General features: G+C 37.3%; 2 protein-coding genes across 4 annotated transcripts in view; one reads left to right on the forward strand and one right to left on the reverse strand.

The window, feature by feature from the left end:
* Positions 1–3,953: 3,953 nt before the first annotated feature.
* On the forward strand, positions 3,954–8,189 carry serp2 (stress-associated endoplasmic reticulum protein family member 2). The gene is made up of 3 exons (XM_066641293.1): positions 3,954–4,227; positions 7,621–7,693; positions 7,829–8,189. Exons 1-3 carry the CDS (start codon positions 4,144–4,146, stop codon positions 7,867–7,869), a joined length of 198 nt encoding a protein of 65 aa, XP_066497390.1. The 5' UTR covers positions 3,954–4,143; the 3' UTR covers positions 7,870–8,189.
* A 737-nt stretch (positions 8,190–8,926) lies between these two features.
* The window catches only part of tsc22d1 (TSC22 domain family, member 1), a 28,529-nt gene continuing 14,522 nt past the window's right edge, over positions 8,927–22,933 (reverse strand). The window contains exons 1-3 of one of the 3 annotated variants that reach the window (XM_066686438.1): positions 16,490–16,750; positions 11,521–11,572; positions 8,986–10,433 (exon numbers count right to left, since the gene is read on the reverse strand). In XM_066686438.1, the coding sequence (XP_066542535.1) occupies positions 10,179–10,433; positions 11,521–11,572; positions 16,490–16,650 (468 nt within the window). In that variant the 5' untranslated portion in view covers positions 16,651–16,750 and the 3' untranslated portion in view covers positions 8,986–10,178. Of the gene's footprint in view, positions 10,434–11,520; positions 11,573–12,054; positions 12,342–16,489; positions 16,751–22,933 lie in introns of those variants that run through there. The other 2 variants (XM_066686439.1, XM_066686437.1) reach the window with 2 other exon arrangements.

Below are 22,933 nucleotides of genomic sequence, written 5' to 3' on the forward strand. Positions count from 1 at the left end.
TGTCATCTATAATTACGTACAATCTTTCTTCGTTTTGGATACGCTGCTGGGGTAGACCTACACCTCACTACAGAGGCACTGCCATCTTCCTGCTGTAACCACCCTTGAGTATTTCCTTCAAAGGGGATTGCCAGTAGTTTTTCAACATTTCTGAAGTGGTTAAGATATAAACACATTCAGAGTGGTTTGATGAGAAATGCTCTGTTCTAAAGAAACCTACAGAATTGTTCACAGCACTGATGATAGGAACCAGACTGAGATTTGAATGCCTCTAAAAGCTCCCTCAGAATGATGAAGACCTTGCTTAAGACATTGTTTTATAAATGTTTAAAAATCTGACCTAAACATAATATTTTGCTCTAATATTTTATTCTAATTTCCCACTCTTTAGTACCACCAATAACATATAATATATACTGAGTTATTTAGGAAAGTAAATTAAATGGCTATTTTGTGCTGCCATCATTGTTGCCTCTCGTCTGGTGTTTGCTGATATAGAACCAAACTTTGCTACAGAAGAAATAGAGGCCTTTCATCCAATTCCAAAGCTAGAACTGGAGAAAATCACCTCCTCATCAAACTGTACAACCAGCATGTTTGATGCAATACCAGCTAAACTACTTAAAGTAGTATTACCAGTTATAATTAATCCCCTTTTAACAATGATACAATTTGTCTCTTAGCCTGGGTCACATATACAAAGCATTTAAACTAGCAGTTATTAAACCCCTGATTAAAAACACTACTAATCCAAGCGTATTATGCAACTACAGACCTATTTCCAACCTGCCATTTACATCTAAGATATCAGAAAATGTTGTGGCCCAACAGGTTTGGTCATACCTGCATATGAATAACCTATATGAAAAATTTCAATCTGGTTTTAAGCAATGTTCCTCTGATCCATGCTAGTTTTACTTGACCATAGTGCAGCTTTAGACACGACAGACTATTCTTCTATAGACTAGAGAGCGTGGCTGGAATCACAGAAACACTGCTATCTTGGTTCAAGTCTTTAATAGTCCAGTTAATAAAAGTAAATAAAGTCTCCTCTAACCACACAGAAATTAGATTTGTAATACCACAAGGCTCCATTTTTGGATCTTTATTATTCACATTATACAAGTTGCCACTGGGCAGAGTTATAAGCATGCATGGCATTACCTTCCACAGTTACACTGATGACAGTGTTATATATATCAGCCAAACCAGACGACCAACAAACACTAAAGAAAAGAGTTCTCCTTCTGCTATATATAAGGTATCAGACTTAAAGCTACGTTTTGCTGATGCCCTGTTTTAGCTAGTTCATCAACTATAAATCTGGGTGTCATAATTGACACAGCTCTATCATTTAATCAGCATATAGTTATGATTACAAAAACAGCTTGCAACATCACTAAGTTAAGAAAAAAATTTTCCATGTCCCTTCCAGACATGGAAAATTAGTATATGCTTTTATTACTTCAAGATTACATTATTGCAATGGGCTGCTGTCAGGATGCTCCAGCAGAAATTTTAGTAAGCTTCAGCTAATTCAAAATACTGCTGCCAGTCTCCTCATTAAAACCAGAAAATAAAATAATATCAGCCCCGTTTTATCAGCCCTGCGCTTTCCTTCCAGTTAAATTCCACATTGATTGTAATATCTTTTTACTCATATATAAAGCCTTGCATGGTCTCGCCCCTGAATACCTGTGAGACCTCAACTCGTATAATGGACCACCACGATTACTTAGATCACAGTGTGCCGGCTTCTTACTCACTCCCAGAATTTGTAAGACTTCATAAGCAGGGGTAAAAGCTTTCTCCTGAAACCCCTCTCACCCCTGGAATGGTCTTGTCTCAAAATCCACTTGTTCAGTGTAGCTTTTGGCAACTAAACCCTTCCTCTAGTTTTGTTGTAGTTCTAGGTTGTTGTTTGATGGATTCATGGACGTGGGGAATCATGGTAAACTGGGATGCTATGCTCTGCAATGATGTGCTCACTGTCGCTCAGGTTTGTGGATGGATGCCGGTGTTTCAGGATGCTCTTGTGTCTGTGTTCCTTCTGGGTTCTCAACAAAATTAATTCCATCTCTTTACTGTTTCCCAAGAAAATAGCGTCCGATTGATGGAAAATTATCGGCTTTCAATACTGCTGCCAGCTTCTGGCCACTTGTCATTACCTTAACCACCAACATCAATTACACTGTAGTAGAAATGGACTCAGATTAGTAACCCTCAGACTGATGCTTCCAGCCCTATTATGATTATTATTGCCCCAGATTGATGCCACTATTCCGCTCACCTGTCCAGATAAGTGTTACTTCTCTCAATAATGCACAATTTCACATTACCCTTCACATTAACTGAATTTTTTTACACCTTTGTTTACACTTTTTATGAATGTAGGAGAAATTATCATTTACATAACTACAAGTACTTTCCAGTTGAAGATTTTTCATCGGACAAAGTTTAAACCGGTTTAAAAGTTTGAAGCGGTCCTTCTCTTAGCAGCAGGAAACAATATTGTTATACTGCAGGGTACAAGCAACACTGCAAATCTCAGAATTTGTATTTAGTAAGCAACATGCCAGCTGTAGACACTAGAATCCGCAGTCAATAAGAATGATGAACCATAATTTAAGGCTGTAAACAGAAGTACAGACAGCAGTGCTAATCGACAATCTGGTAAATGTTAGATATTTGTGCGTGTAACATTCTAAATTAAGATATGAAATATTACCAGATGTTTTTTACTTTTATATCTGCACCCCTGCAAGTTTGATAGTATCTGATTATGTTTGTAATGAAGTGCAGTACTTCTATTTGATAATGTTTCGTGTGAATTCCTCTCGCAATTGCATTAGTTTACTGCTCTGAGGCCAGATGCTGCTCACACACCCTTGGTGTTGTTGCTAAGCAACCACTCATCTCTTTAGAGCTGTGCTGCAGAAACACCAGTCAGCTGATTTCTTTCACTCCTTCACAACAAGTGAAAGGAAATCTCCTTTCAGCCTGACGTAAACTGACCGTGGAAGCAAGATAATCGAACATGGATCTCTTATTCAACACAAAGAGAAACTTCTGCCTCAGGCACATTGCTGCTCATCCACCAGAACAGCAAGTAAAACTTAAATCTCTGGGATAAAATGTTATATTAGGCAATTTAACATGTTCATTCATATGAGTTAGTCAGTGGTGCAAATTTAACTCAAATGTTCAAATAACACCAGATTATTTTTTAAAGACACAACCAATCAAAATAATAAATAAATAAATAAATAAATAAAAAATGATTGGTTGTTTCACTTCCACAAGGCTCCAGGGTCTTTGGTCCTGGGACAGAGTCTGTGAGAAATTGTGTGTGTGTTCTCCCTGTGTCTGTTTGGGTTTTCTCCAGGGGGCTCCAGTTGTGTCCAGTCCATGGTGTATTCCTGCCATGCACCAATGACTCAGAGGACGTTGTACCCACCATGAAGTTTTACAAAATATAAAAGAATGAATAAATATTTGAAGTTGTGGCATAGTTGTAAAAAATAAGTCATACATTAATTCAATTGATTTTTATATTGTAATTATATATATATATAATAAAAAAACACATATTGTGACTGTATGGTACCAGTCAAAAATTTGGACATTTTCTCATTCAATGGTTTTTCTTAGTTTTTTATTTTCTACATTGTAAATGAATATATATATATATATATATATATATATATATATATATATATAATGAAATTGTAGACTTTATAATGATATAATAATATGTTAATATTATTATACATAATATAGACTGAGATAGCAGTCTGGTCCCTCAAAATATCAGACAAATTTTTCACCCTTGATCGTTTAAGACATAAATGACGGCTGTCTATTTCAACAGAAATTTCCACTAATTCGTTACACCTTTAAAACTGACCCACTCCCGCCAGACTAACGAGTAGAGCACTAGACCCGAGAAATGAAGGGTTTTTTCAGTTAGGGTTCAGCTCGCCCCTTCTCACGGTATTTTATGGAGGCGCTCTTGTCTCTCCTCGCTGTGTTTTCGGGGAGCAGGTGCTGGAAATAAGAGGAGAAGCATCTCTACACATAAAGCGAATACGGTGTGGTTTTAGAGAGGAGTTAATATTGATCCGTTTTTATTTTGGACGGAAGATGGTAGCCAAACAAAGGATTCGGATGGCCAACGAGAAACACAGCAAAAACATCACTCAGAGAGGCAACGTGGCTAAGACGCTGGTAAGACGGGGGTTTTACTGAGCTCTGGGAGAAGTCTTAGCTGGAAATGTGTGAATGTGTTTGTGGATAAATACCAGGTTCAAACGTGTTTTTGAAGCTAAAGGTGATTTGGCGTTTGTCTGTCGGTGTCCATTAATTTATCACGGATAACGGAGCTCTTTATTATTGTCCGAGACTGCCTGTGTTTGCTAATAGCCTATTGATAATAACCTCGCAGTCTATTGGTATTTAAAGCCGTTAGAGATCAGATAGTTGACTTCTACACACAGACTAAAAATCCTAGGTTACGAATCTTATCACCACTCCACTTCCAAATGATGTAGCCAGAGAATGGTGAAATTATTCAATAGTTTAACACAAAACCTATTAGCTGGTGTCAGTGCAATAATGATACTAACCTGTACATGATGTTTGAGGGCTGGCTTATGGACTTGTGAAACAAGTGGCTTTGAACACAAGGCTTTTCTAAACTGCAGTGCAACCCAATGGTCACGCCCTCTGATATGTGGCAATAATTACAGCCAGGTTCATGTGCACACATTAGGCCTAAAACTAATTTCAGGGCTCAAAATACTGTATGGCCACTAGTAAGGGGTGTACAGTCAAAGGGTGAAATTATATTTTATTATAATATTTACAGAAAGACAGTATCTATGTGTATATATTTATCCAATAGTTTTATCCATGCCAGGTGCTGAGGAGTTTGCACGTTTAGCATAGTTAGCATAACAGTTAAATGCAAAGAAATAAGCACGGGATATTTTTAGCTCTTAAAGACCACATCACATTATATTAGCACATGGGTACTGTCTGTTAGTTGACAGTTAACAGAACATACTGTACATTGCTAGCCTAATTTTACATGCCTTGGTCACCTGGACTTACCATGATACTGGCATCAGACTTCTAGAGAAGTCATTTCCAATAAGAACAGTCACACCAGGGATGTCTTCTATGCATCCAGGTTTAAAGGGCATACATTCATAGATGCAACTAATTTCATCCAGTTCAGTACTTTTTTTAGCTGTCTGCCCTCAGGCTGTATATGTTCAGTGCCTTTTATTGCAAGAAATCACATGCACTCATTTGTCTTACAGCTATTTCAGTTCTGAATAATACACAGAATTGTTGGCACTATTTGTGTAACAGCAGGCTGCTTCTATGTGTAATTATTCTGTTATTAGGTCAAATGTGTGTCTGTGAATTAGCATGCGTTTTCATGTAAGGCAACACTAGTAGTAATATTTTCTGTTTTTGGACTGGGCTCAAATTTCCTGTTTTACCTCACCAGTCAAAAGTTTGGACAAACCCAAATGTTACTTCATAATTTATTAACATTTTAGGTCTTTTTTATCTAAAGGTTTTCCAGGACAAAAGATTTATGTCTATAAATATCGGTTTTGAAATACCAGTTTCAAAATGTTGTGCTTACGTTACCAACAGCTTGCAATATATGTAGCATTTTCCCAATAAAAAGCTTCACATCTACTGACAATTTTTATATACTTATTACAATATGTATTTCATATTAATACTCAAACATTTTATGCCCAGCAAACAAGGAACGTCCCTGGACGTTCAAAACAGGTCTAAAAGTAGTCTGTCCATCAAGGACATATTTTAAACGTCAATGGACGTCCAAAATCCATCTTAATAAGTTAGTTAAGTGGTGACCAGTTGATAACATCTGTGGACGTCCAAAATGCGTTTTATACAAGTAATTTATTCTGGGACCAATTGATAACGTCAACGGACGTCCAAAATACGTGTAATAGTCGTCTTTTCAACTTTCATTTTCAACCTTAAGAGAACATTGATTAGACGGCAGTCATAACGTTATTTCAACGTTGAATCAACGGCTAATTGTTTACTGGGTGTAAGCGAGTCCCAATTTTTTACTTCCTGTATATGTACAAAAGCCTGAGAAATATTTCATTATTTAATTTTCCCTCAGAGGTAACAATAAAAGTAATTACTGTACAACAGTTCATAAATGTGTGATCAGGCACTTCAGTGCTACTGGAGTGTCCATAAATTATTGAAATTTAATGTTATAACAAAAATATTAATGGAAAGAATTTAACTTTAGTCAGTTTTAACTGTCTGATATTCAGTCATATTGCCATGTCATTTGTCAGTATAGCCTGTGAAAGTGTTGAATCTCTAAAGCTGTTTTTTAATTTTTTCTGATACGTGTTAGTATAGCCGTCTGCATCCAATGTGAAATATATTGGCTGGATGCTGTAGGATTTACTTTAAGGCAGGTGTGATGTCTACTGCACCACAAACTTCCCTGACATTTTTCATGAGGCCACACTGAGAATACATTTGTTCCAGTGACATTGCAGAGGTCAAGATAGTTGGAATGTAGCAGCCTGGGTTTGTTCATACCACATGCTAATGGGTTATAGACAATGACAATGAACACATGGTAATAAGCCCAGGGCCCTTATTTACAAAGCCTCTCTGAGAGTCCTGGTCTAGGACAGACCTTCTGACAGGAACTGCATTCTGAAAAGCTTTTAAATATGGGCCCAAATGTATACAATTTTTCTACAAGTTTGAAGGGTCAAACTTTCAATTTATAAAATCTGTTTAAAATGTGATTAAATTCCACTATACGTGTCTCTGCTACTTTTATACAGTTGTAGACAGTCAGTCTTGGGTGGCCATGATACACTCTATGGCCATAAATTTGGACATCAGCTTATTTAGCATTTCTTTTGAACTCAAGGCAATACTACTAAGCAATTTGTCCCCTGCAGTAAGCCTCTACTTTCCAGGGAAGGTTTTAGACTAAATAGGATTGCAGTTAAGGTTTGATGGCATTCTGCATCAAGAGCATTAATGAGGTCAGGTACTGATGTTGGATAATCAGTTCTTAAAACCCTATGATTCATCACTCCAGAGAACACACTTCCACAGGATCCAGTATTAAGACCTAGAATTGGCAAAGTATACAAGACATGCAACAAATTCTGACCATACCCTTTTGTTTCACACTTGTCTATGAAGGTTATACCACAGAAAAGTGTGTAAGCACTTTAAAGTGGATTAATTAACTAATAATACGGGGTGTCAACACATTTTGACTGTATAGTGTAGCTGTGTAAAATATGAACCCTGCACATTTAATTTTCTGAGGTTTACACACTTGCCTTAATTTAACGATCTGTCCATTAATGCAACTATGTTAAAAAATTAAAAAATGTATGGCATTACGTACACTGAATATAACTGTGCGAGAATACTTATAAAATAATCAGTATTCATCAGATAGCATTCCATTTCTGAATTTCGAAATGAAAATCTCATGAAAGCACATGCACATGCTGCTAGTCAATTTTTTCTTTGATGCTAAATGCATGTCGTTTTTTTCATATTACTTTTTAGCGACCACAAGAGGAGAAATATCCAGTGGGGCCATGGCTTTTGGCACTCTTTGTATTTGTTGTCTGTGGTTCAGGTAATAATTTATATACTATAATTTATATATGCTCTTTGAATTTAAGTTATATAAAATAAATATAATAATAAATATAATAAATAGTGTGCTCTAGTTTTCCTTGTGTGTATTTCCTTACCTCTCTTGTCTTCTCAGCCATCTTTCAGATCATCCAGAGCATCAGGATGGGTATATGAGCCTCAGCCCACTCAGCGTGCCCTAATTTACATGCCCATCAGAGCCAGTGCTCTGCAGCACAACCTGACAGAAATCTGGAGACTTAGAAATCTTAATGTGAGCTGTATGCTAAGGAGCCATATCCTGTGTACAGTACTCAACATAGTCAATCACTTGTTTACAATGTACCTGGACAACAGGAACAAGTGCTTTTATACTGATCCATTGTGGCTGGCATTGCCTTCTTATTTCTTATCATGGGTCATACTTTTTTGTGCAATAGATAACATGCTTTTGTGATCATTAATAATGTGCCACGATCTGTTTATATATTTGTCTGTCCTGTAAGAATTTTTAAAATAAATATTATACATTTGGGAAGTGTCTGGTATCACCGGTTTTTCCACCTGCCCAAAAAGCCCTAATGTTCTTGGTTTTAAGAAACAGGTTGGAGTTCATACAGAGGTTACATAACTACCTTATTAGCAAGTAAAATAAGGGAAAGAAAGTTGTACAAATCGACCACCACAGGTTGCTATGGCGGTGCCAGTTCTCTTGTTCCTACATTTATCATTATAGTCAGATGTAAACTTTTCATTTAAAATCACATTTTAAGGTTTCCAAAGTGATGAAGGAAGTGGGACAATATTTTGTGAAAAACAATACACTGCGATATTTATCACGTCTTAAACACTGGATATTGTGATAAAGCAAACAAGTAAAACCTTGGAGCCCTTCTTTAATCGTTAAAACTTAAATTCAATCATTTGTGTTCACTAGACAAATCAGTAATTGGAGATAAATAATACAGAAAAAAAATTATGTGAACTTTTGAAAACTAGATGCTTGAAATAAACTTAATTTGTTTAACTCACCACTGGAAGTTAGCTGTTCACCTGTGATATGACACACTACAGAAAACAAAATTCAGCACCTTTTAATTCACAATCCCTGTGAATCCGGTAAATTTTATGTATTTGAAAATGGAAAAATCTACACAAGAAAAATTGTACACAAGTGCTGAAAATGACAGATGCCATCAACAAGGGGTAATTTTACCACATTCACACTTTTGCACACTATTAATCTACCTTCACTGCTGTTATTGTTAGATTACTGAAAATGCTACTGTAGACCTACAACAGAAATGCACATAACAGACATTTAATCAGCCATGATTCCTTCAACATTTTATTGAAAGTTATGAAGTGCAATTGAACTATTTTACACCTTATCTCCGGTTTTGAGGGACATGCACAGAACATAAGCATACAACTTATACATACAATGTAGTAATAATGCATCAGATCTTAATGATTTTCAGAATAACTGTAAGTTAAAAGTTTGATCTCCATATTACTTCACTGTCAAAAATGGAAACAGAAATCACATGGGTGCAATATACTTCAAATAACTTCAAGTGAACAGTGGTTTACAGTAGGTATTAACATAGCCAAGAAGTTGAGTAGTTGTCTATTGTCATGTAAATACTCTGATACCTCCATTTTGTATAACAGCATAAAAAAAGATGGTCAAATGTCTCAGGCAAACCAACAACCTCATTTTTAGTTTGTACAACCTAAATAATGTCTCTTAGTGTTTCTCCCAATATTGCTATTTTACAAATTCCTTACACTTAATATACAAGAATATACAAGAGCCTTCCCCTTCATTCAGCATATTTTCATATTCTTGCAACAGTTACCGCACTGTTAGAGCAGTTTTGATGCCACAATGGAGAATGAGGAATTCGATTTTAAATACTGAAAATGTTTGTTTGATTTCCTCTTAGGCAACTTTACTCCCTTCATTCACCCAGGTATAATGATGACACTAATGCAAATATTGAGGTCACCATCAACATTCATCTTCCTCTTACCTGATGGTGCACTGATATGTTGTTCATCAAAGACTTGTCACATTCGTCATCATTAAAGTGCTTGCTATTTGCAGCCTGAAAAATAGGACTGTGGTCAGCATTTCCACTACAAAAGTAAGAGAAGCATGGAAACACTCTTACAAAGCCAGAGTTACCACTGAAAAATGACATAAAATCCTTTAGACAGAGGCACAGTGATTCTTGAGTTGTGTCCATCTTTATTTTCCTCCAGAAAGTTGCAGTCCATGGAGTTTGGCAATATCCAATGTGTCAGCAACCTACTGAACTGTCAGTGTGTACAGCATTTCATTGTAGCCTTTGTCAAGTTTTGAGACTTTAAATATGTGCAAATTGTGAATGAATCCTCCTGTGAATGAGGCATACTTGCTCTTAACTTGAGTCTTCAGTTCAGTTAACCACTTATTCCCTGTCGCAGGGAATGCTTGTGTGCTATGCTGAGGGTCCAGAGTTCTGTGCAGGGAGCTGGGCCATGGCTGGCTGCTGCACCCCCTGCGTTGATGATGGGGGTGAGCCGCTTTGAACTTGTGCCTGGAACTGTGCAAGTTGCTCTGGACTGGCTAGATTTTTCAGCAGGTTGTTTTCCTGCTCCAGTTGAGAGTTTCTTTCAATTAGTTCTTTGATCTGTTCTTTCAAGACTTCTACTTCCTCCCGAACAGCATACATCAAGTGACTCTTCACAAGATCCTGAAGGTAAAGGGAAAAAAAAAAAACATTGAAGAGTTCAGGGCAGTCAGTGAACCACAAAAATCACATATCAAATAAATGCAAATGCAACAAAGCTCTGTACATCAATTTTTGGCTTTTTTATTCATTATTTTTTTACATAAATAAATGTTACCGTCCTGTAGAATGTGTATGTTCATGACAAATTAACCAATACAAAACTTATAATTTAATGTATTTTAAATTATGCTATTTACAATGTTCCACATAAATTGAATATCATAATTTGTTACATTGTCTTACATTAAAATGCATTATTGTTTTGTTTTAAATATGCATGCACAGTTGTTTTCAGATGACCACAAATTCTTTAAGTAATAACGTTAACTGAAAGCCTTATATGTATTCGATTATTGTATGTAGCTAAATGTTTAAAAATCAGGAGCTGAGTGAGGAAGTGAAGTAGGGAAGGAGGGGTGTTGTTTTAAGTCAGTGCGGCTCCACCTGCGCTCCTCCACGGCGTCACCACACAACAAAATGGCCGGCACCCTGTGAGCTCAGCCAATCAGAGCTTGAGATATTTATAACCGCGTGTAAAAGCTTCGAGCTTCGCCTAGCAACAGTAACGCGGCTCAGAGCGGCGTAAGCACAGTCCACACACATTAACGGAGAACCCCATTGCTCCATGGATTTCACACACTTAGGCACAGAAACCAAATGATCATAAAACAACCTCTTGGCTGTTCATGACATGTGAGCACTGGCCTTTACACTCCAGCAAAACGTCGAGTTAACTTTTAATTCTACCTGATTCAACAGAAAAACGATGTCTGGAACTCTCGTTTATAACGCCAACATTCAGCTAACTCTACACACGACGTGCCTAAATCAGATAAACATCGTAGAGAAACAGCACTGCACCGTCAACGCGCTGTGAGCTGAAGGTGATGTTTGCCAGGGCTTTTCAGTGCAGTGCCAATGATTATTATGTAATTCATTCACTTACTCATTGTGCCCTCAGGCAACTAAAATCACTCATTTTACTGGATAAAACGTACCTCTCTACCTTATTCACTAATTGTGTAGTAAAACAGGAGCGCACACTTACCATTGCTTGTTCGATTTTGTTGTCTATGGCCACAACACTGGCACCCGAAGAACTGAAATGAAAGCAGAAAATGCATTAATTAACCAGGGAGCAGAAAAATAACCCGAAGGCCAAAGACACACACAGCTCTTATGTACAAATAATATACTTGATTTTATTCTATCGTGTGAAATGTTCACAAGACAAATGCTATTTACATGCTACTCTTGTGAGAACAAATAAAATATCTACAATGTCATGAGCAACTCGTATATAAAAAAAACCCTTATCGCTGAAAGGGCATATCGCTGCATAAATTCATCCACTGATCATCGTTGATTGTATGTAGCATCTTGTTCTAGAAAAACGGCTAACAGCACAAATGTAAGAAATCCTCTGATTTAGCCCCTGCCGAGACTACTGCAATATATCACAATGAGGAGAAAATGCACATCATATCATCGACGGCTATACAATGTAAAGGTGCATCATTACTACTCATGCCATGTAAAGCTAGCATATATTTGCTCACAAAACAGAGCTTTGTTATTTTACCTATTGTCCAGCCGCACAGACGAAGTTTCAGTTCCCAGTAATGATGATAAAAACGATATTGAAAAATTTCTTAGTTGACATACACCAAGATCCATCGCCACCGAGTAGCACTGAGAATTCATGCTATTTCATCCATATATACCGACGCAGAGGGAAAGAAACAAAAGCTCTTCGCAGCGAACGAGCATTAACGTTACATATTTCTACCGCAGGTTAAAGCGGTCAAACGGCGTTCAAAGCGGAGCTCCGCTGAGCAAGCGCTGCGTTTCAGGAGAACATCCATCCACCGCCGCGGCACAAAGAATCTCCAAGGTCAGCTCATCCCTGCTCTGGTGAAAACCTGCAGCCTGAGCTATTTGCATAATTTATCCAAGAAAAACAGCACAGCTCTGCTCCCTATTGGCGGAGGGAGGAGGTGATTTGTCTAATATATGCAGGCACGCCTCCACCCGAGCTCAGTCGACACAACGTTTCATTTATTCCATACGCCGTTCCCTAATAAGGAAATTCCGGTCGTCAGAGCACAATACACACGAAACTGCACATGGACTAAAGTCTGTGGAGCCTAAGATGAATATTAAAAGTTCCAGGCTTCTTAAAACAAACTTAAATAACAAAGACTAAAATAAATACACGGGCTTTCGTTTTATATGGTTTTAACCGTTTAAGTGAAAAACATATCCACGTGAAGGCGCGCGCCAGGTCTGTCAGGTTTGTATTTGCTGCCACTTGTTGGCGGTAAGCGGGACAGCAGCTGGATGTGAACCTATTGTTTTTTTCTAAGATGCAAAACGCACATCACAAGCACACGCCTTCCCAATCCACAGTAACAGTGAAATTATATCATCAGTCAATTTGAAAAGCAAATTAGTTAACAAATCTTATGTGAGCTCTCTGATCTACAGAGCTTGTTCAAGTTTGAATAATGTAAATCTGATATTCCTGAAGCCAAGAACAGGTTGAAATAAATTAGCAAGAAAACTATTGCAGTGTTAATAATATGCTTGCCAGCATGAATTATTGTATGTACAGATATTAAGCGTAACCTGGAGACATTATCTAGAGATATTCTGCATGTAATATTCAAGGGTCCTGGTAGCAAACAATAGTCGTTTATCAGCAACTTAATGTAATACACTGCCAGATCAGCCCACACAAGCATTAGTCAGTTTACAGAGACAAAAACACTCACACACTAACCAGCATTCTAAAAATTAAGTGTCCACACAAGGAACTGTGAAATGAACGTTTTCCCCTCCTCAAAGTTCTTTGGATGCTAGCCCGAAGTGAATACCATGCCACATGACAGACTCCAACATAATCTGGGTGCATTCACAACAAACAGGCAATACTGTAATTACACAGCAAAAACAAGCCTAAAACAGAAGTTCACCTTTCTCTTTAAAAGATAATCATAAGCTGAAGAATCATACACATATTGTAGTCATTTTAATCAACCAGTTGTTACAAAGGGACAAATTAAAAACACAATCACTATGACAATTTTTAGCACATACAGCCAAGCCTTTGATTTGTACCTTTGTATAAATAAATGAGGATATTATACAAGGGCAGAAGGAACTGCTACCATTGTGGATTTGTTTACATTTTTAAGGAATTCAATCATACCAAATCTCAGTGCTAATATATTTTTAAAACTGCCATCACACCGTACACTATCTTGATGCAAGTTGCCCTCCCTTTAGCCTGAGAAATGAATGTTTTTTGATGAATATCAGATCTGAATATTGTGCAATTGAGTGACATTAAAACAGGTAATCACCAGCAAAACTCTCCAGTTTCCGCCTTAGATGCACCACCCACAGAAGTACATAACACAATTTTATTAATTTTTTTTTGCCATCTGTCTGTGTGTATAAGTACTTCTAACAACCATGCACATTATTCCTCCCATGGTCCAAAAAAAAAGAAAAGAAAAAGAAAACGTTGGTAATTGGATTGGTGAATCAAAAGTTTTCATATGTGTGAGTGAATGTGTGTGTCGCGGGACTGGCGCCCCCTCCAGGGTGTGTTCCTGCCTTGTGTCCAGTGATTCTGGGTAGACTCCGGACCCACCGTGACCTTGAACTGGATTAGCGGTTACAGACAATTAATGGATGAATGATAATCAGTGAAGATCTTGATGTTTCAGGTTGAAATGTTATTTAGATAGAGATATTTATGCATCGTGACCCTGAAATGGATTAAGCGGCAAAGATGATGATGATGATGATAATATTTATGCATGTCCTGAGAGACATTCCACTTTGTTTGACACTGGTGAATAGAGGATATGACCATAAAAGTCATCTCTCGATATGCCTAAAAATGGTGATATACGATATGATACATTATGAAAACCATAAGAAAAAGTAAAAGTATATGTTTATTTTTAACACCAAAAAGAACATGCTGCATTATCTAACTGTAATTATCGTACTGTATGTCTAAAAAATAGTGAAGTCCTGATCAAGTTTTTTTTTGCCTAGGAGTCTTTAAATATTGAGTATCTCCCGATATTCTCCTGATCTGATACTTAGATTTTCCTAGATAGTACTTTTACAAACACAGTTCAAGTAAACTCTCATTAAGAAACAAACTGCCTGCATCCAAGCTGCTGCTAGTTTTTTTTTAACAGACATTCTTCACAAACAGTTCATATACATAATTTTATATATATCTCCTATTAACTAACGTGATATTTATGTATAAAGAATTACTTTGATTCTAAAAGTCAGTCAGTTTTATTCATCATGTGTTGAGGGAAAAAATGTAGTTTGAGACTTTCTTTTTTGTAATATAAGATTTTTATTATATTTACATTTTTTTAAAACACTGACCTGCTTCTCTTAACATCGCCACAAAACCAACAAACCCCTGTAGGTGGTACTGTGACTCAATTGGCTGCAGCACTAAATGATGATTGGCTGCTGATTGGCTAAATAAAAGTGATGATTAATAAGAAGCACATTCTTTGATTTGGGAGCCATGGAGTATATGGTTTAAAAAGGTCACTTTCAAAATAAAAATAAATACTAAGAAATGTATTGATACATCCCCCAGCTTTAGCTTCAGCTGAAGTCACGTTTGTGCCTACGTCACACTATTGTGATGATGGAAAAAGTCTTATCGTGAATGATATTATATCGCCCACCTCTAACACAGACACAACTTGTTAGTTGGCTGTTTTAAGCCATTTCACCTAGAGCCAGCATAGAGTTACACTGACCACAGGCTTTCTGTAAAAAGGGAATAACAGGTAGTGTACCATAACTGATGTTCTTTAGCTCGGCACACCCACAGAATCATCACTGTTTTTGCTGAAGACCTACAATGGTTCCAGCTGGGAACAAACCTTTCAGGGTCCATAACCTGTTTTTGCTGGTAGGTATGTGTTGAATAGTTCAATATATATATATATATATATATATATATATATATATATATATATATATATATATATATATATATACACACACACACACACACAGTAAATATAGACCACTTATCCCAATTAAATGTAGCAGCAGATCAAATGAGGACTAAAATCTAAGCAGCTCATAGCTCAACAAGTTCTTCCGGCACTCTATGACTGGAAAAGGATTTAAACAATTAGGGAGCCCCAAAATACCTCTTCTCTCTGTGGCCTGGCCTCATTGTGTAAATACCATTTTTTAAATTACTCATTCACACAACTTACTGCTCACACTGATGCTCCTTCCTATTACAGAAACTTTAAGCACCTCAATTGCTTAGGACCAACCAGAGTGCATCCACAATGCCAAAACAGACCATGACTCAAGTGATCCTATCGTAATTAACTTGTCAATCACAATTTTGTGTTGAGGGGGAAAAAACAACAACAACATAGAACTTCACAAGTGACTGTCCTACAAAATAGCACAGTTCATTAAAAAGGTTTAGTGCTCAAACATGCAATCTAGAAGTTCTTTAAAAGTTGTGTGAACAATCTGCTGACTTGGATGAATCAGTGTTTAAAGTCTACACATCAAAAATGAATATAGATTATTTCATTCAGTTTGAACTCTATGACAACCAACTGCTGGGTGAAACAGACAAAAAAAACCCTCCCAAAAAAAACCCACGTCACCACTGAAACAATTAGAGTATTACATGCTGAAAACAAAATATTGTTTATGTTTTTATTAATACAAAATGTCTACTAGACGAACTAATGTAATACCATCATGTGAAACAATTACATGTACTGTGTTCAGTGAATGCAAATGAAAAATATATTTCAATCTGGGCAAGATTTATTTGAATATTAAAAAGATTATTCCATACATTTAAAGAGCATTATATGAAATAATGAAAGCTTTCCATTTACAAAATAAACAGCTGCATTGATAGGAACTGCTAAAAGCAAATGTTACACCAAACACTTGCCCTACACAGCTGCAAAGGGCTTTACCTCTTCAAATGTTGTTCCAACTCCCAGAACAATAGCTTCATGGACATTTCGTCCCGGCCCTGCACTTGGATAACCGTTTCTCTCATTGAGGTGTCAATCAGCGCTTCCCCCAAAACAGAATGTATTCCACAACTCTCCAAAAGGCTTAAACACAAGCACATCGGTGCATTGGTCAGTATCCTTCAATTTGTATCACTCAATGATGGTAGACAAATGCAAAAAAGGCTGGTTGAGGGTTGCGTGTCTACTTCCGATTGTCTCCACTGTGCTAGCTTTGTACATCAGGCAGATTCGCAACTGACTGATCGAAAACAAGAGCAGAGCTGCTGTGATGTCACATCATGTGACTCACTGTTATATAAACCTTCAGCAGAGATTAAGATCTTACCAACGATCAGTATTTTTACAAGTTGATGCTTAGGAGCCTGCCGCCCACACTGCCTCAGCGGCCACCCAAATCTAACGTATCCCAACCCTCTTGTCTCCTCCTCCTCTTTTCCCTGCATGGCAATGTACACTTCTCCCCTCCTCTTACTGGGGCTGGGCAGAGAGACAGGCCCCTGCACTTCAGCCTGGTCTTATCTTGTCACTTCTCATCAGTACTGTAGCCCAGCACAGGCTTAGCATGCCCACGGCTGATGAAGCACACACACGTCTCCCCAGGCTTAGGCTGCTCTCAGTAAAAAAAACAATACAGAATACAACAATGGGAGGGATTGTACCTGCTCAGAGTGCACTGAGTGGGGGCTTTGGATGGTGCTGAGATGCAGCTGTGCTGAGATGCCTCTTTATGAGCTGCAAACACATCATCAGCATGAGCATACAGACTCTGCTTCAGGCTAATGAACCCAACATAGACTGAAGTTTTCCACCTAAAGATAGTGAATCTAAACTTTGCCAGCAGCTTGTGTGGATAGCTATGGGGTACCGGATGTACCCTCTGCTTTGTGGAATTGTGACACAGACAACTGAGAGCCACATTGCCACTCTGTGTCAGAGTGCATGTCATTTTGCCATTTAGGCTGACAGCAGCAGGTTGCACAACAGAGTTCTATCCTGTATTCTCCAGCTCCCACTCTCACAGTGCAGCACACAGAGAAAAGTCTGGACGGCCTCAGCACGTTTCACTTCATTAGCAAGAAAAGAAGCATGTGAGATCTGCTTCAATGTGCAAGCCCATTTGACACATCTATGGCTTACCAGGAATATTGCTGGGTCATACATCAATGGTTGTTAGATGCTGGGAGGGCAAGGATTAGATCAGGCTTGTGAAATTGCAGAAAACAAACTATGATTATGAGACTTTCATATCCAGGTTATGATTTGTTTCCTTGATATGCAGTTTTTAATTTCTATAAAATTACCTCACATACTTGTGTACATGGATAGCTACATTTCCTATAAGACCTAACACACTACACGTTTTGCACAGGTGGTATCTCAACTCAACTGGTTGTCAACACTTTAATCTGTTTTAAAGCTATAATACAGTCTATCTGCTATGATTCTACCATTACTCATCCCTAAAATCTCAGACTTATTGAACAGGGCTAACCAGGTTTGCACTTAAGATGATATGTATAATATCACTATAAAAAGGACATCAACAAACAGCAAATTTATATATTAAATTCTTCATCAACAGTAATTACAATTTATCTGAAAGTAAGATACCAACTGAATTCCCAAAATCAAGTAATAGAGAAACAAATCAAAAAGCATCTCTATATTGTTCCAGCATTTAAGGAAGTGCTAAAGCAGCCAGGCTTCCTCACACATTACTGGTTATATAACTGAGCCAGTGTGCATACAGAAGCAGCAGGTATAAGTAATGTGGAGTGAAACCTGGCATTAGCAGGATTAGCCCAAAGATAAAACAGTCTGGGAAGAAGCCCTGGGTCAAATCACTGAAGTGGACTCTTCTGCAAAAGGCATGAAGAAAGTGCCTGCAGTTACAACAGTAGAGGCTTTCTTGCCTCACTGTTGTTACAGCAGCACCAGCCCGCGCGTTCTCTCCCTTTGTCTGGAAGCACTGTAGCCTTTATATAACGTGACAGTTAAGGCACTGTTGTGATGTATGATGTGAGAACCATAAAGGCAAACTATGTTCTTCACTATGAAAAATAGTATTTATGAGTCAGGAAGAAGTATACATACACGCCCCCTGTTCTAAATTCAACAATCAAATACTGTAGTACAGCAAACATTCTGTTGAAGCAGACAGGCATTGAACATGGCATGGACAAGCTCCAGTTAGCTGATCAAGTGAGACAATAGCGGGGACGTGACCGATTTGAGGGAACCATGAGGGGGTTGTTTATATTGTACACGATGTTCTTGATACAGATGGCCAGTCAAGCGCAAGCATTACTTCCACTCGAACTCCTAATGTGATTTGTCGACTTTGCTGTATGTTTGCATGCACAGTCAAGATGTGGAATTTCCTCAGCTGGGACTGCCATGAAAAGTGAGGATTTATAGCTGTGAAGCGTCTTTTTGTAGGTTTCAGAATGAGAACCATGTTTATTCATTTGTGCCCCACTTCAAAGCAAGTACGAAAAATCTGAAAATTCATGCTACCCTAGATATTTTAGCAAACCTTCTATTGTTTCTATAGCTTTCGCTGTTAATAAAAACATTGCAGAACACATACTTTATAAGACCCACAAACTAGGTGCGTTAGACTTAGGTCATTAACTATAAATTATATAGTGTTAAATATATAAATATATAAAAAATAAAAATATAATAAAACAGGGTTATCAGTAGTGCCTGCAATTATTAGTACAATCTGAGAAGCAATACAGAAAATATAAACACTGACACTGCCTCAAGTTCACAGGAATATGTCCCGTTAAACCAATATTGTACCTAAATATATCATTAATACAGGACAATTTAAACAATTCATTGTCATGAAGCTCATGATACTTTGGTAGCACAAACAAAGCATCAAATTACAGCTGTAATTATGAATAATAAAATGTTACCATTACAAACAAGTTATTTGTTTATCATCTCCTCTCATTAAGATTAGTGGTAACAGCCAAGTCAAAACAAATTCAGATATATATTTAGCACAGCTTAACGTCATCTGCCTGACATTTTACTGCTTATTCTGTTGCCTCATTTCTATTATAGGGCATGTTGTCCATTTTTCCAGATTCTTACTACCCCGGCCTTTCTCTCTGCCTCCATCTGTCACATCAGTCTGTGATGACTGTTCCTCTCCCTGCTGCTCTGTCCTAATTCCAAGAGGAAAATTAACAGGCAACACCAACCGGCACAATCCAGTTCGCTGAGGACTGAAAAGCCCACCCTTCAATCTTTAACAGCATCTATGTTTCAAAAGATCAGCTTGGTGTGAACACATACCTGCTACATCATAGCTAGTCTGCAGTTAAACAGTAAAAATGCAACATAAAACAGGTCTGAATGAACTTCATGGCACCATTGTATTATACATGGAGAAATATGATCACACCCTGAAGTAACTAAATATATAATTTTAAATGTATATTTAAAATTTTCAATGGAAAATGTGTTCTTCTTAGTCTGAGTAAAATGAGATATGATATTGAGTCCTATTTTCAATGCACACAAAGTGGCATCAAATCATGCTACTGAAAGTGATACACTATTTTAAACACAACCGAACATCTAAACCAATAACTATGAACTGGGTCACAACAGAGGAGCTAATTAAGTAACCAGATCCTGGCCGCCAAATGGAGTAGAAAAATCCAAGTTAAAGAGTGAATTCATCTTTTAGGAGTACATAAGACTCTTCTTTCTCCCTTCCATCAGTCTCAAAGATGCTAGCAATAACGTGTAGCAAGGGACCTTATTTCAGTTGTCATCTGAAAAAAATAAAAAATCTGCTACATTAGGCCTGTCCTGTAATGCTTTCTGAACCAACATGCAATGAACAGAAAAATCCTCAAGCACTGTCTGTACAAATTGCATTACATAACAGCTGTTAATTTAGTGCAGGACCCCCCATTCGAACTAATCTCTCATGGAGCATGGCAGCACTCCCCACACTAGGCCCTCTCCTTTGTGCCCTTTTGTTAGAGCAGGAAGGGGGTGTGAGCAGAGGGAACACTGCCTCCTTCCGCAAGCTTGGCTGAAGAACCGAGGTATGCTGTGACCATAAAGAAATGAAGAATGCTTTGATAAGAAAGAGTCAGGGTTCCGGGAAAAAGTTGAAAATCTGGAGTCAGATCAAATATTCAACACACCTATAATCACATATTACGACAGCTGGAGCTACATTTTAAAAAAGCAAAACAAACAAAAACATAGATAATTTATTTTTTGGGGAAAAGCAACAAACTGAATCCCAATGAACCATATGAATATAGCTATAATTAACACATCTTTTGGCTGACAAATTACAGAGCTAACAACATGACAAGACATGTGGGTGTGCATAATTTCAGGCTATATTTAAAGCATTGGAGCAGATTCATTTTTCCCCTTGGAATATCCAATACAACAATTTCTGTTAATATATGCCTAAAGTTGCCTGGTATTAAATGTCGTATCTACCAAAAGTACAACAATGGGGGAATGGTAAATAATTGCAAAATAATAACAGTCAAAAAACATTTTTGGTAATTTCTTTGGGCAACCAACTACCACCAAGCGTTCGTCTGATTCTCTGAGAGTGTTTAAAAAAGTCAGATTCTCAGTAATACACCTATTCATTCAGACTCAGTTAAGCACAACAAAAATGAAAAGTGACACACCTTTAACAAATAATTAATGTGCCATATTCAGGGCATAATCAATGTCAATAATTAATTTTTATTAGGTTGTTTTTTTTTAATCCAAATTACTCTTTAAACTAAGTGGTGAGTGTAAGTGCCTTATGTTTTTTTTTACTGTGGATAATTAAATGTCAATCTATAAAGGCTTTTGTTGATTGGATAAATTTAGTACTTTGACACTTCTGCATATCATACTCCTAATCACTAGTCTCGTCTCATTTAATACTCAGTGTCAAAGAGACCAGTATCCCTGATTACTGCAGAATTACGTCAGACGTAAAGCTGTGCCGCCTGCATCTTTAACATAATAAGGTCTTACTCACTAATACTTTCCTGAATATACTGAATAAAATTAAGCATTATAAGTACAGAAGAACAACATATGTTCCAGTTTATAATTTAAACATGTTGGACACTGATATAGAATTCCAAACTGATATTTATTAAAGACTTTAGATATCAAAACTAGATAGATAGATAGAGAGATAGAGAGAGAGAGGGAGAGATATACAATGCCACAATTCTAAGTAATAAGTCTGGTGAGTAACCGAGGCATTTATATTTTGCTGGAACAATACAGATGATACAATTGCTGGAACAATTAACCTGGCTTGACAGTGAAACCAAGTCATGCCTGACTTTATGAAAGAAGAAAAAGCAATCTGACTTTGTAACTCAAGAAATCATAACCTTTGTGGGAGTTACTTTTGCCCTCAAATGTCTCCACGGCTACTGTAAACAACCTCATTCCACACAAAAGACTCTTAAACTCGATGCTCCAATGACCTAAAAACTTTCATAGGCCAGGGAGTAGACACATTACGTGTGATTGTTCACTGTTTTGAAAGGTGTTTCATTTCCAGAATATGGGTCAGTGAAGAGTGATTCATAACAGCACTGCACAAGATGTATTCTGGTATAAAATGAGAATGCCATTATAGCTCAAATCAGTGGTGGAAATATGAGTGCTGTTTTTCTGCCATTTCACATAGAGCTGATTATTTAAATAAATAAATAAATAAATCTATCCAGTTGACAGTTTACCATGACACATCTCTCAATGTTATTGACAGTATTAAGATACTGTAAATCACATAGCAGATTAATTTCAACATGTGCACAAAGATACACATTTTTCCACGCACTATTCCTCATTCTTAAATACACAAGAACACAAGACAAAGACAGAACACAGTGCGCATGACTCTGAGTCAGAGTTTGCATGTCAGTAGAGGTGATAAACTCCACTGTATTCTCTGCCTGCATTTTTTTTAAACAAAATGATAGTCATATTAAGGCTATGTCTATTCTGTACTACCTTACAAACCCCTACAAACCATGAGTATATTAGTGTTTTTATTTAGGCCTCAAGCCTAAATACCCAAGGTACCCAAGTCAAGAGGTACATAAATCCAAAATGAGAATGAGTCCAGTGTTGAGATGGCTGCTGGTCAGACTACTGGTTGACTATTAATTCCCATTCTGTTCTGTTAGCTGCAGAAATAAATGCAATTTTCATTTCTACAAACATCCACATAGTGAAACCCTTTATCTGAAACACAGAAACTGGAGGTGAAATCTGTGGAGACCTAACATTAAAAGTGAACCCTCTAGGGTTCCGTGTGTGCTCTCTAATGTACGTAAAAGACATTGCCAAGCACGAGACTACAAT

Source organism: Hoplias malabaricus, chromosome 12 (genome assembly GCF_029633855.1).
Source record: "Hoplias malabaricus isolate fHopMal1 chromosome 12, fHopMal1.hap1, whole genome shotgun sequence".
In the NCBI taxonomy this organism is placed as follows: Eukaryota; Metazoa; Chordata; class Actinopteri; order Characiformes; family Erythrinidae; genus Hoplias; species Hoplias malabaricus.

Bases quoted from the DNA above. Each gene is read 5' to 3' on its own strand.
- serp2 (XM_066641293.1), top strand. From the start codon at position 4,144: ATGGTAGCCAAACAAAGGATTCGGATGGCCAACGAGAAACACAGCAAA. The intron at 4,228-7,620 runs GTAAGACGGGGG...ATTACTTTTTAG, and splicing joins GCAACGTGGCTAAGACGCTG to CGACCACAAGAGGAGAAATA. The intron at 7,694-7,828 runs GTAATAATTTAT...TTGTCTTCTCAG, and splicing joins ATTTGTTGTCTGTGGTTCAG to CCATCTTTCAGATCATCCAG.